This window comes from Spodoptera frugiperda, chromosome 15 (genome assembly GCF_023101765.2).
Source record: "Spodoptera frugiperda isolate SF20-4 chromosome 15, AGI-APGP_CSIRO_Sfru_2.0, whole genome shotgun sequence".
NCBI classification, from domain to species: domain Eukaryota; kingdom Metazoa; phylum Arthropoda; class Insecta; order Lepidoptera; family Noctuidae; genus Spodoptera; species Spodoptera frugiperda.
This window is the reverse complement of record NC_064226.1, coordinates 8,903,106-8,916,653: the sequence shown is the minus strand read 5'-3', so window position 1 is coordinate 8,916,653 and position 13,548 is coordinate 8,903,106. Positions and strand designations below refer to the sequence as shown.

Here is a 13,548-nt window from a genome sequence, read left to right as displayed (position 1 = left end):
TGATAGCGCACTGATCCTACTTCTAGACGAGAGTTTTGAATAAAATTCACTCGGCCACTAAAGCATCCGGGCCGTTTCAATTCAAATTGAGCTTTCTTAAGCGACTGCTGGCGGCAAAGTCGGTCTCTTTTATGACGGCAACACCCGCGTCGTAACATCGCTTTATGACTTCTACATCCCTTCTTTCTATCGTCTTGTTGGAAAGCAGAGTACTCCTTACACCGTAATGAATGTCGGCCAACTCTCAACAACAGCTTGTCAGCCGTGATCTTACTTCATTCAATATCAATCAAAACACCCTCAACACAAAGCCCGTTTTTCATCGCATTCATTTTCTCTCGTTGTAAGCTGCTTAATTTAAACATAATAAGCCAATGATCTCTTACTTTTTTCTTTAGAATCCTAAGTAGGCACTGAAAGTGAGAAGCCATACAGAAAATAAGCCTATTATATTTTTCCATTAGATAGTTAGTATCGTATTATTTTTCTGAAAAGATGAAGGCAAACATGTCAAATAACTTCTAAGGAATAAAATTGAAAGCCTCTCAAAGGAATCGGCATTCATTGAAGTTTTAATTTTATCGTCCTCCTTGTCGTGTTTCTGCTATACTTTTGACACGTGCTCCCCGGCAATGAAAGTCGTAAAGTAGGTTATTGAAGCAATAAACCTTTGTTGAAAATTTCTCATTGCTTTATAACATCTCGTAACAGAGACAAATAAAGGAATCTCACCGGCAGATAAACCGGTACCTACCTCTTTTGAAAACAAAATATTAGTATAAGTTAATGAAGGTGATATTACCTTAGGACCCCCTATTGGTCCAACAACTGTTTTGATATAGCTCTCCGCCAACCCAGTCACTGTTTTGTTATCCTAAGTTAACGCTAATTACGTTTGGAATCTCTCTTAGATAAAATAACAATAAATGTTTGTTTTACCTTAATCTAGTCGCTCTCATTTATATGGAACCGGCCGGCTTTACAACCCTTTTGCCACTGTTTGGAAATTAAATTAATATTTGCTATTGTACCCAATAAGTTTAGTTACAAAGGGACAATAGACAAAAGAATCACTAGCCACAAAACAGATTACAGAAGCGGTTCCAACAGATGTTATCAGATTGTGGAGACCACGCTGGAGTATCCCATTATACTAATACACTGTCCTAATGTAAGTTATGTGAGAACTTTCCAAATACACACTTTGTTACCTGAAAGGGGTTTCATAAAACTGAATTATAGCTATAACCTTAAGTTGGTCTCGAGAATCGTCGTAAAGTAGCATCTTGGGTGCTCACAGGACACGTCAAGTCGGGTGCTGTTAAATTTTATGGAAACTCGAGTGAATACAATGGAGATATGTAAATTAAGGAAACGTCTAAAGTTACCGGACCCAGTGTGAAGCTTTTGAAATTCGCCGGTTAGTGGGCAATCGATGCCGCTATGACCGATATCGTAGATTTTATTCCCAACTAAGATTGTAACATTTGCAACGTACCCCGGTCGAGGATCGCCGGAACGCAGACCATCGTTAAATTGAAATTCATGTCGTGATGTTAACATTCACAATATTCTATTCAGCTAAAAGCAAGCAAATAGCAGACCCCTGAGTATTCTTCCTACATAATGTAAATTTTACAGCAACGTTGAACTCTTCTACTGGAATAAAAGTATTTGTTTATTGTGCGCAACAATGTTAGGTATGAGATCCTTCTAGCCCTACATTTTTATTTAGTAGTTTCTTAAAAAAAGAAGGGATTGAAGTTGGAGAGTGTCGTATGCCGCAGCCACGGCCTCACTCAGTTTGTAGTCAATGTCAAGGCTCGGTTCTCGGAACGACTTGCGCGTCGTGTGTCATTCCACTCCCAAAACAATGCGTCAGCAAAAAAATATCTCATTCTTGTGTCACGTCCCTAAGGAGATTATCTTCGTCGCACTGATCTACCTCAACGCGTACAAAAACAATAACATTTCGAAACGTCTTGAGAAATGATAATACATTCCTAACAAAGACGTGTTATTTTATTATGATTCGTTTGCTATCTAAGCTTGCATTATAACGACAAGAAGCATCTTTAAGTAGTGTGGGTGTACCTTTATGACGTTAATATTGCCTACGTTTATTTCCTATTATGAATTTATAGATCCGAGAACGATCTCGCTACTTCTCAAAAATATAACGGAAATCGCATAAAATTATAATAATTTATTGTTTATATATTTAGAGCTCATTAATATAATAATAGAGTCCCCAAAATATATCGATTTTATTGAACGATAAATATAAAACGTATTTTACCAATAACGAATGGCTATAAATATAATTTATTTATTCCCAATGTAATAGATCTTGATGACTGCCATTATATTCCTCCAGCATCGATACTAACTAGACAAAGGCCAATAAGAAATCACAATGTAACAAAATACAACCGTTAATCGTGGAATGATAAACGTTCAATAAATAACGTGTTTTGACCCTATTAGTACAGTTACATCGATTTACACAAAAATCTGAGAAGAGTTCGCGGCCAGCACGTGCAGTCGTTGCAGGTCGCGGCGCTGCGCCGTCAATTTTCTGCGCCCACGCGCTGCGAGGCTGCGACTTATCTCGCGTGTTCTCACACTGGAAATTTACACGTGCTTGCGAGAGCCGGCAACAGTGGTGTGTGGTTGGCGGCAGCTCGTAATAACGCACTCGTCGCATGTTATCTGGCAGCGTGGCAGCTGCGGCTCGTCCCGCGCCAGATATGCAGCGCCGCGTATGAACATCCGACAACACCCGAGGGACGTGGGCGAGAGCGGCCGCAACCGTCGCATTTTATAACCTTTTTATTCCATTGTCACTCCGCCGAAGCGGCGTATTCGAGGGAAAAATAAATTTTACTCTTTATCTAAATGTCAAATCGTTCGGTTTCGATCGAATCAGTTTCCAAATAGTTTTAATAAATCTCCTTTTACGGCGGTCGGAACGGGCGGCGGTCGATATGGGAACGCATTACGAATACACGCGGCGAGTTATCGTGTTTTATTCTGTTATGACCGCTGTCTCTGTTCCCGGCAACAATAGGTTTAATTGAAAGAGTGTCAATAAATTTGTCGGGAGTTGTCCAGCGGTGGTGCCCGTCGCCGGTGGTCCCGATAAACTCGATCGTCCCCAAGCGCGGCACTCCCGCAGGACTGTCCGACCCTTGTCCCGACCACGAATTTTGTTTTTATCTGCCGCTGACCTTGTCCTCATTATAATATATCTTTTAAAGGTCTTATCTTTCTGAATTGATTGCTGGTATCGGTGTTATCTGTCTTACTTTTACTTAAAGCTTAATTTAATGCGTTTGTAACCCTAAAGACATAAACAGGACACTGTTCGGTTAACAGGGTACTTTATAACACAAAATAAAAATGAGTTAAGCGTTTCGTGGCACCTTATCGAATCGATAACGTAGAATTTTCTCGCCTGTGTGTCAAGAAACAAAATGGACGGACGGACAGGCAGACAACTACAATTTACTTAAATGCTGGATCGTTAAAAAAGAACAAAGGATAACACTAATTGTGTTGAATAATACGGGATCCATTTCCTGTCAGTTCTAAAGGTAGAGACGTACAATTTTGGGATATGTATTCCCACGGTGGACGTCACCCACGCCCACTGATTCTACGAATACATTTCGGACGAAGGCAAGGAGTGGAACTTTGTGTTTACAATTTAGCTACAACATGGATAATCAAATTACCACAATCTTGGACATATCATAAACCTTGTGACCAAATCCATATGATAAATGAATTATCAATTGAAAATGTTTAATGTAAACAGAAATGTATAGAGTCGGTAAAGTGGTGTAAAATGTAGACACCAAACTTACGGTTTTATTGCCACCTGTGACAACATGGTCTGCAAAGCTAGCCATTATAAAATAAGAGTTTAATTGCCATAGCTGATACTAACACTATTTTGTAATAGCCACTACCGTTAATATTGAAACAACCTGTTAACATTATGGTGCACTAAATCGTAAACAAATTTTATAGTCCACTCATTATGTAGAACAAAACAATTAGTATTACATAAATGCAATGCAATATTCAGGCCATAGTTTTAAGAATAAAGGACATTTTACGTAAAAAGTGTAAAAATTTCCATATATGAAAATCAATTGTTGTTCGTTAGTCTCGCTAAAACTCAAGAACGCCTGGATCGATTACGTAAATTTTGGTCTTGAATTATTTTTAGAATTTTTAGAGTTCAGGGAATATTTCAAAGGTGAGAAAATTATGTTTGAGGACGGTGGGAAATTTGCCGGGGAGTTTTATAATAATTATCAAAATTTAAGTTATTTTATTTAATCCCAATGCGTTGCATTTTACCATGTCCATTCGCTTTTTAGTTCTGAGAGTTCACCTCGGTCCACCTTTGGCCGTCCAATTCACACCCGATAATCATCTGTGAGATAAAAGGCCGCCGGTACGACACCATCAAATCACCATAAATATTTGAATCGACCACAGTCTGATGGTTAGGATGTGCCCCGTTCAACACGTCCTGGCGTGCTACATTGTTTTTTTTTTCGTAGAACAATGATTTAAAAGCCCTTTTGAATTGTGTGGCTTTTCTATTACGTATTTGCATAAACATTTTTTTACTTTGACAGTTCTGTTGTTGGTTTTTAGTAGTTTATTATAGTTTTTTTTTTTTTTTATTAGGTAATAAAAATTATAGCAATTTTGACTAAAGTAAATATCAAAAGTACTACTTTGGTTTTTCTAAACAGATTAGTATTATTTCTTTTACAGCCTTCAGTTTACGACTGGTGGTAGTATAGACAGAAATAGCAACCTAATAATGATGCATCTCTGGCAAACCTCTTAATACACAATTATTACCTATCTTAACATCTTTTATAAAAACATTTACTCTAAAATTAGTTCAGTGTGGAGTATCTCCAACTATTCTTGTTAATTCTGTACAATAATGAGAGCAAAGACTTGCATACTTGACTCTGTGTGTGTACTGTTCGCTTAAGAATATTATAAAATGTAAGTGCCATTGTTTACCTGCACGACGCTCGCTCCTTAAGAGTATTTTGACTTCTTCGCGCATGGGGGAATGAAGTTTTAAATACACAAGCCCCTTGTATTACTTTAAGGTAAAACGAGCTTTGCTATAGTATAATACACCATAACTTTTCGCCTTTTCTGCCTGTTACGTATAGAGAAAAAATATTCTTAGCGCCTGTTTCACCCTCTTCATATAAGTGATCGATAAACTTATGTGACAGATAGTGCATACAAATTACCTACGTTCTTAATTCAAAGTTATCTGACACATAGCAGCTATGTCCGTACTTTGTTTTTTCACCAGTTTATGTAGTAGTTTGGGCAATATAATCCCCAATCCTCGATCTTTAATACCCTAATCCCTAATCCTTAAAAGCCCGGCAACGCACACCGATTGCTTACCATCAAGACACAATACTCTTTTGCCGATATACATATGCCATAAAAAATGTAACTAAAGAACTTGAACTGAGGAGAGATCGAAAATCCTCACTGGTTATTTTCTTAATACCAGATACAACACTAGACTTCATGTTACTACTTAGAATTTCGATCTTTAAGACAACAGTTAATATAATATCAAGACAATGGATATTCAGTATTTCTCAGAAAATTTTACATCGTGTGTGAGTATGTACTCTAGTTACATTTTAGTTATAAATGTTAGTTGTACATACATACTATGTATATGTGCCTATCTCAATTGTTAAGTTTATATACCTACATAGTACATAAGGTTGTAGGAGGAGTACCGTAATAAATGTTTCATTTACATAAAGATTTGTAGCCTTGTGTTCTAGTTCGTACATGTTCAGCTTACGACGTTTTATTATCCTTAACTGTGAGCTTTTACTTATGACTTCTTGCGTGTTAATAATAGTATTGATTATTTTTGTGGGTACTGTTCATAATATAGTTAACATATCAAACAATTTATGTAATTAATAAAGTCTTAGTGTAAGAAAAATATTATTCAAGTTCGAACAGAAAAACTTAATAATCATCGTACGGTCATGCCTTTTATCCCCGAAGGGGTAGGCCGGGGTGCATATTACGGCACGCAATGGAATCGCATTTTCGACCACTCGGACTAACGAGGCAGTCTTAATAATTATGTAGTACTATTTTTATGCGACACGAAAATTAAATGAAAGGTCTAGTCGAAAAGAATAATACAATAGACATATTATATGTAGTTAAGCATATGATACGATTCATTATCTAATATAAATAAAAGTTTTCACAAAACTATAAGTGCTTTGTTTAATTAAACAATTTTATCTTATTACTTAGTATTGTTTTGCCCTCCAAATGTTCATCTTGTAGCAATTAGTTTTAATTTATTAACTAAACATTACTTGAACTTGTCAAGTTGTAGTCTGAATTATGAAAGTTTATGATAGTAATTACCTTTTATAATTGCTTTCACTCGTCGCACAATGTCGAGATTGGAGGGTACGGGGTCGACCAACAGTTTCAAGGGAGAGGTGAACTCCTCACCGCTGAAGAGGAGTGCCGCCCAACCCTGAGAGTTGCCAACACAACCCCTCTTTGCAGAATGACTCTCGGCTAATAAATACGCACGATTTGATGAATTGAACGTTCTAGTTTCAAAATTCAATATCTCACTCAACGCCCCGACGTCACCTTTTAATATTCTCCGCACAAACACTTTAAATATGCTCCTTTTCAACTTTCCACGCTTACGTTTTTGCTCACTCGAAATTTTCCCCGTAAAAATATACTTAGACTCGAATACAATCCGTTTTAAAGTATCATTGTTTCTAAATACGGAATTGTTATTAAAGCACCTCGGTGGGGAATTGTCGTTTATTTTTATAACTGTGTTCCTCTTTTTAACTTGGCCTTTAACAATGAAGTCCGCTTTCGTTATTAAAATTAACACAAACACTATAATGAGGATTTGTTTTAACATTTTGTGTCACTTTATTTTTTTCAGCACTATTAAAAAGGTAAGCATAGTTTGGTTTTTATTATTATTTTATTGATAGAATAAAGTTTTACATTCGGATGAAATTGTAAACACATCGCGATACGAAGATGCACGGTTGTCGTGAGGTGTGCAGGAGTAGTGGTATATGCGCGCGCGCCGCATGCCGTGCCAACCTCGACTGGAGGCTTTATCGGATCCGCTGCAACTTGCAACCTGTTGTATTTTAATCCTTAGCTAGCTACCACAGCTTTTGTAAACATATTACTACCAATACGTTCGCGATATTTCAAATGATATTACTTGTTCTCTATTTTTATTTTTATAGAACAGATATAGCAATATAATATCGCAGCACGATGAAGTTGTTTGAGAAATACTGTTTAAGTGTAGATTGCTTGTAAAAGTTTTTTAATATAAACCAGTTTCATTAAATGCTGTATCGAGACGAACAATAATATTGATAAAATATTTGCGGGGATAACATTCATGTGAAATATTTATGAATCCAATATTGGGTGCGCGTCGAAGTAGATCGTGATTAAAGCAAAGCAAAAAAAAAAGTTAATTTCTTTTCGATCGTTAAATAAATAGAGAGATGTTTGTATTGGTCTTCTGAGTTAGATGTCGAACGTGCGCAACGGGAGGTGGATTATGCGTGAGTTACCCAGTTATTATACAATTCCGTACGTTTGTGCGAATGCTGTTTCGATTTGCTAATAAGTGAAAACTTATACGAGTTATTCATGAATAGGTATTAGGTAGCAATACATAGTTACTGGTCTCGTACGGCAATTGAGCTGTACCTGGATACCTGTTCCGTGTGATCGAAGACCAGATTACAAACATTGTGTCTCAAACAGAGTGCTAATTGAACAGTTGAAAGGTTATATGGGTAAATATGTAGTTAAACTAAACGGTCTTTTTGTAAATAAACCCACGTTGGAATTATCGTATGCAGGCAATTAGGTTAAAATGGAATGTGGAGTGACTAGTTTTCTAACAGTACGTATGTATATAACTGGAAAAATGTGGAGAAATAGTTAGGCATATATGAGTTTCCCTTGATAACCGGTAGATACCTTAGTAACGACACTATACCCATACACAGTAACTTTGTTAAGAAAATTCTTTCTTTATTCTCTGGCTGGCAACCACCTATTTATATCCAATACCCTTCAGCGTTTAAAATGGCCTTGTAGATCAGCAGTAATCAAGTTGCTATCCTGTCGGAGCTGCACGTGGGACTGTGTGGGCGGACTGGCTCCGACTTGGAACCAGCACCTCTTCGTGACGGGTAACATGCATCACAAAACACGACTGGAATTTACGCACTTTTGTGCCCGTCGCGTGTCCCTGACTAACACTGAGATACGACTCGCAAATTGAATATTTAGTTCTCTCTACTCTAACTCGAAGGTAGGAAGAAAACGACAGTTTTTCTCTCATACAAACAAGTTATGTGAGTTTGTCCGTAAGTAAATTGTTATTGATTTCTGTTTGGAAGGTAATGTTATTTCTAGAGATGCTTGAATTTTTTTTATGGTCTAAACCGGTAAATGAGTATAAGGATCACCTGATGGTAAGTAATTGCCGCAGCCCATAGACACCCGAAACACCAGACGCGTTAGATGTGCGTTGTCGACCTTTTGAGGTTTAAGAATTTAAGGGTTGTTGGGATATATGTGAACATTAGGTTTAGGAGGGCAATTTGGGCTTATCTTCAGTTTTTGTCAATTACCTAAGAGTTTTTTAAAGGATAGCATATAGCATACAAAACACATAATAAAATTTGAATATAATCGCAACGATTCAATAACTTAATAGATCTAAAGTCTCAACGAAGGATACATCGCTACAATCGTAAAAAATGTATACAAAATTTTATCCAAATGATATTGGTCGTAAAATAAAAATAACTAACTCGATTACAGAGGGCTGTGTTGCCATTTAGAGTAATATTCGCATAACTGGCAGCTACAGCCATTTGCTAATTGGCCAACGATTTCAATATCTGATTTGACTGTTTTACAAATAAACAATAAAACAACTGTATTTCGGATCTATTATTAGGAGCCTAAAATTTCAACTAGATAAGCAAATCGCTGCAAGTTTAACTGCTGTGTAAAAAGACCTGGAGTTTGAGTTCGAGTTCAGACGATAATGGATATCATCACATCTCTATCATTAAGTAAAGATCACGGTTTACTCACGTAAATTAATGCAGAAATGCTCTACATCATGAGTAGCGTGCGCAGACACGGCGACGTCGCGTAACTTACAGTAGACTAATACAGGCAGTAGGTAATAACCCTCTTTTTGGCAATTGGGTAAAAAGTGGTCATTGTTAAGCGCAATACACACTGAGCCCGCCGGGCCGCCGACTAAGCCCGGCGACACAACCCGGCGGCCTGTATGAAAAGAATCATGTCGGCAACATGCGTCTGCGCGTGTTACCCGCCGACATGTTGGCGGCTTGGTTACGCTTGCGCTCAGTTGTGACATCGTCAACCTGTAGTGACGCGCTTGTGATTTTTTACGACATGGAGTGGGACGACGAAAAATGTCTTACGTTAATTAATCTTTATCGCGAGAAGGAGGTATTGTGGAATCCAAAACACCCAAATCATAAAAGTCGACCAAAGCGCTAAGTACTCTCATCTCAAGCCGCCGACATGCCGCCGACCAAATTTTCCGACTTGTAATAAGTGAAGTCGCCAACTAGAACGCCGACAAAAAGTTGCCGACATATGTCGGCGGCCCGGCGGGCTCAGTGTGTATTGCGCTTTATGTTTACAAAACCTCTAACCTTTTCAGAGAACATCAGGTATGATGTAGTTATGTATGAAGTCAACGAATTTTGATTTTTTATCAACAAAATAGCATATAGCCATAACATAGGTAGTATTGTGTTAACAACGTTGATTGGCTCACTTCATAAACGCCGGAATATTTCAATTCAAACAATTGACCTAAAATATTTGCTCTATTGTTGTTTTTATATTTCATTTCGATTCGTTATTTAATTAACTATAGCTATGTTAAAAATAGCATACAATCACATCACACCAATTATTCTTTAAAATAAAATAATACATGTTCATAAGTACGACTGCCGAGTGACGTATATCTGGTTCAATATCAAAGTAGAGCAAAGTAATATTGGGATTTTACAGTTTTTCGAAAATTATCAGTAAATAAGCATGGAGCTTAAAACAGTGCTGGATTTAGGGTAATAGATTAACCCTTTATTACCTACACAGGGCTTATAATATCGTAATTGGTGAAAAGTGAAGGATTTCCACCTCCGTCTACCCCATCGAGGATTTTTTTATGGAATAAGAGGTAAACGAGCAGACGAATCACCTGATGGTAAGCTATCATAGCCGCCCATGGCAACGCAACATTTGTAAATTAATCAACTTCGCAATCTGATTATAACCGCAACGCCATCAAATTTAAAATAAAGTCTCCCAATGGTAATTTGCTTAGTAAACTTGAATCCAATACCCTTTGTTCACCAATCATACTTACAATACAACTACACCTACACCACCATCGAAGCAGTAACGCTTACAGTTTCCACGATTTACATAAAAGCAATATCGATTCTAAAATACGCATAACAAGATCCTAATCTGCCAATATAATCGAATAGCCATCTTCGTATGATATTGAGAAAGTTGCAGCGAACTCGCGTGCAATAAGCGAGAGTCGGAATAACGAGCGAATATGCACGTAAACACAATGCTTGGATAAAAATTAGATGTGTGAAGTTTATTCTTGGTTGGGAGACAGGTGTTAATGTATTAGTTATAGTATAATATAGTTTAGTCGTTTCCCAATATGGTTGTTAGAAAGTTAATATTAATTAAGTTGTTTTAAACTATAGGACAAAAATCGTATCAACCATTATATCTGAGCGGTCTCCAAGGATTATAAATAAATGGAGTACTAAGTTGACAACGATACTTGATTGAACACGTCCATATAAACTTTACTTTATTAATTACTTACTACTAAAAGCAATAATGAAGGAAGTAAACTTCTTCTACATCATACAAACTCAAGTTTACAGAAATTACGTGCTATAATATATTGGTATCTAAATAGTTAGATTAGACAAATCACAATTGCCTCCTGTTTAAACAACTGCGACTACCAATCATTCACATCAAACATCGCAACTCGGCTTTAAACACGAAAAAAAAAAACACAAAGAATTGTCAAACTTTTCAAACGAACCTTTAATTTTTCTTCCCGATCATATGTCACCTGTCCGTCGTTTGAGCCGTGGGCACGGGCTCATACTTGACTAGAACATCGGAATGCAATTCAAGCATAGCTGAGGCAGACAGCGGTCGATAATTGCATTTTGTGGTCGCGCCGCTCCACTTGCGGGAGTACACGCGCGATCGAACGGAACGTAAACAAACTTCAGTTTTCTTCAACGAAATTCTCAGTAAACAAGAAACAAGTTGAACTGCGAAACGGTTTTCCGCTAATGTAATCAAACTCCTCAATTAGTCGTATTGATTTTATAAATGAAATTCTATTTGTTTGTGTTCATATTTTGATTTATTGCTTAACAAATATGATGAGTTTTCGGTGCACTTCGGTATTTCAAGCATAACAAGAAACGCAGATAGCTTTTACCGTCCCAATTTTCTTCGTCTTACCTATTAAAAAGCACATAAATAAAATATATAAATCTTAAAACTACGATAACTCGTAGTTACAGGGACATGAATATTTTGTAAACATTGCAATAAAATTCTCCTTTCACGGGATTCAGTGAAAATTTAATGAAGTGTCTCGCTTACAGCTGAATAATTGTGACAAACAACTACGTCCTTGCGAATTCATTCCTGCAATAAAATGCAACTGGAAACTACGAAACTGACGCAAAAGGAAAATTTCTGAGGGAAAAGATTAAAGGTGAAGTCTAAATACTTAAAGACTTGAGTTAAGAAACTTTACCGGGTCTTCGCTTAGCCATCTAGATGTTTATATTTACAGACACTCATTATATTAGGTAATTGGGCATTATTATAGTGATACTCGTAATAATGTGTTTGAAAGACTGCCACGACTCGGAATACGTAGCGAAAACAACCCTCCAGCTTCGTGCATCGACAAGATCATCATAGTCGCGGGGACCCATTGTATATACATATAAACTAATGAAGCACTAAGGAAGCAAAATATATGAAAAATCTCTATACCTTAGTCCAAGAAGAAATATATTCCCACCAGAACTTCAGTAAAAGACACATTTGAAACAATAGTAAATCATATGAAATCACACATTCTCTCTACGAGGCCCGGGAAGTGGGAACATCAAACAGTGCACAAATGTCGTTTGGGAACATTCGAAGAAATTGCATATTGAATGTTTAAGGTAGAAATGGTGCATAGACAATAACTGACCATGCTGAAGTTTGCAGTTCCATGCTAACGTTACCGCGTCCGGTTTTCGTTTACAATATTACAAGTTTATTTCTATGTACCTTCAGTATTTAGGTGCGAACACGATCGGACTTGAAGCCTTGTTAGTCTGCAGAACTTCACAATACCAGAATAATGGGCTGAAGTTAAACTTAGACTTGTATTGACTTTGCTACGTTGATCATGGCTGTGTCTTCTCAACACGCTGCCTTTGTTTTGGATCCGTTTTAGTTTCGTCAAAATGTTATTTTAAACTGACAAGTAAAGTAAACAAATTTCTTCTAAGCTTTTTTTATTTTTACCACCCCGTTATTCTCGAAAAACAGAAGTAGGAACTTCTGTTTTTCGAGTCGGAGTCCCAATAAGGTAGTCCGCAGCTCCGGATCGGCATCATCTGTGGACCCTTCTGTGGTGACTCTTTGAGATGCGTGCGGAAGGCGACGCACCGTATGCACGCGTCTAATTCTGGTCGGCGGGCCAGCTACCCTTGCTCGTTTTTTCTTCTAAGCTTACATTATAAATCTTTCGTTTTAACTTAATTCTATTTACTAAATTGATTTTCTCCCTCGGAAAGTAGGAAACCGCACCCAATACTCTTTACTTCACAGTTCTACCTATATCATGAGAAAGAAATGCATAGCGTTAAATTTAAAATCAATAATGAGAACTGTTCATTAGAAAAGCTTCACCCAATAAGAATAAAGGGAAACTTGAGTTTCAGTGGAACATTCAGTAACTAAGTTATAAAGTGTCAAGTTTATGGTAACCTCAAGTGTCTCGAAGGGGTCGCACGTTCAACTCTATCGAACAACTGAACTGGTTAGCTTAGCTAAACTAAGTGATTTGTCTACTTACTGTAACGTTTCGGTGAATGATTCCGTCATAATTGTCGGTCTATCTAGGGATTTGTATTGATGATTGAATGTTTGATGTTGTGAAAAGTTTACTGTCAATGTACTATACGTAGCAGTTGAGGGTTGTGTCCCTTGATTGGTTAGTTAACACTGGCCAAATCTATTTGGTTCTGAAAAGTTCATTGACCTGTTTCGTGTTTATAACTATGATACAGTAATCCGTGAACATGGCGC

At 37.2% G+C, this 13,548-nt stretch overlaps 1 protein-coding gene across 3 annotated transcripts in view; it reads right to left on the bottom strand.

Moving 5' to 3' along the window:
* The window catches only part of LOC118278581 (agrin), a 158,681-nt gene that overhangs the window by 84,455 nt on the left and 60,678 nt on the right, over nt 1–13,548 (bottom strand). The window contains exon 1 of one of the 3 annotated variants that reach the window (XM_035597913.2): nt 6,472–7,179. The exons of the other annotated variants lie outside the window; for them this stretch is intronic. Within the exon in view, the coding sequence (XP_035453806.2) occupies nt 6,472–6,997 (526 nt within the window). The 5' untranslated portion in view covers nt 6,998–7,179. Of the gene's footprint in view, nt 1–6,471; nt 7,180–13,548 lie in introns of those variants that run through there. 3 annotated transcript variants of the gene reach the window in all.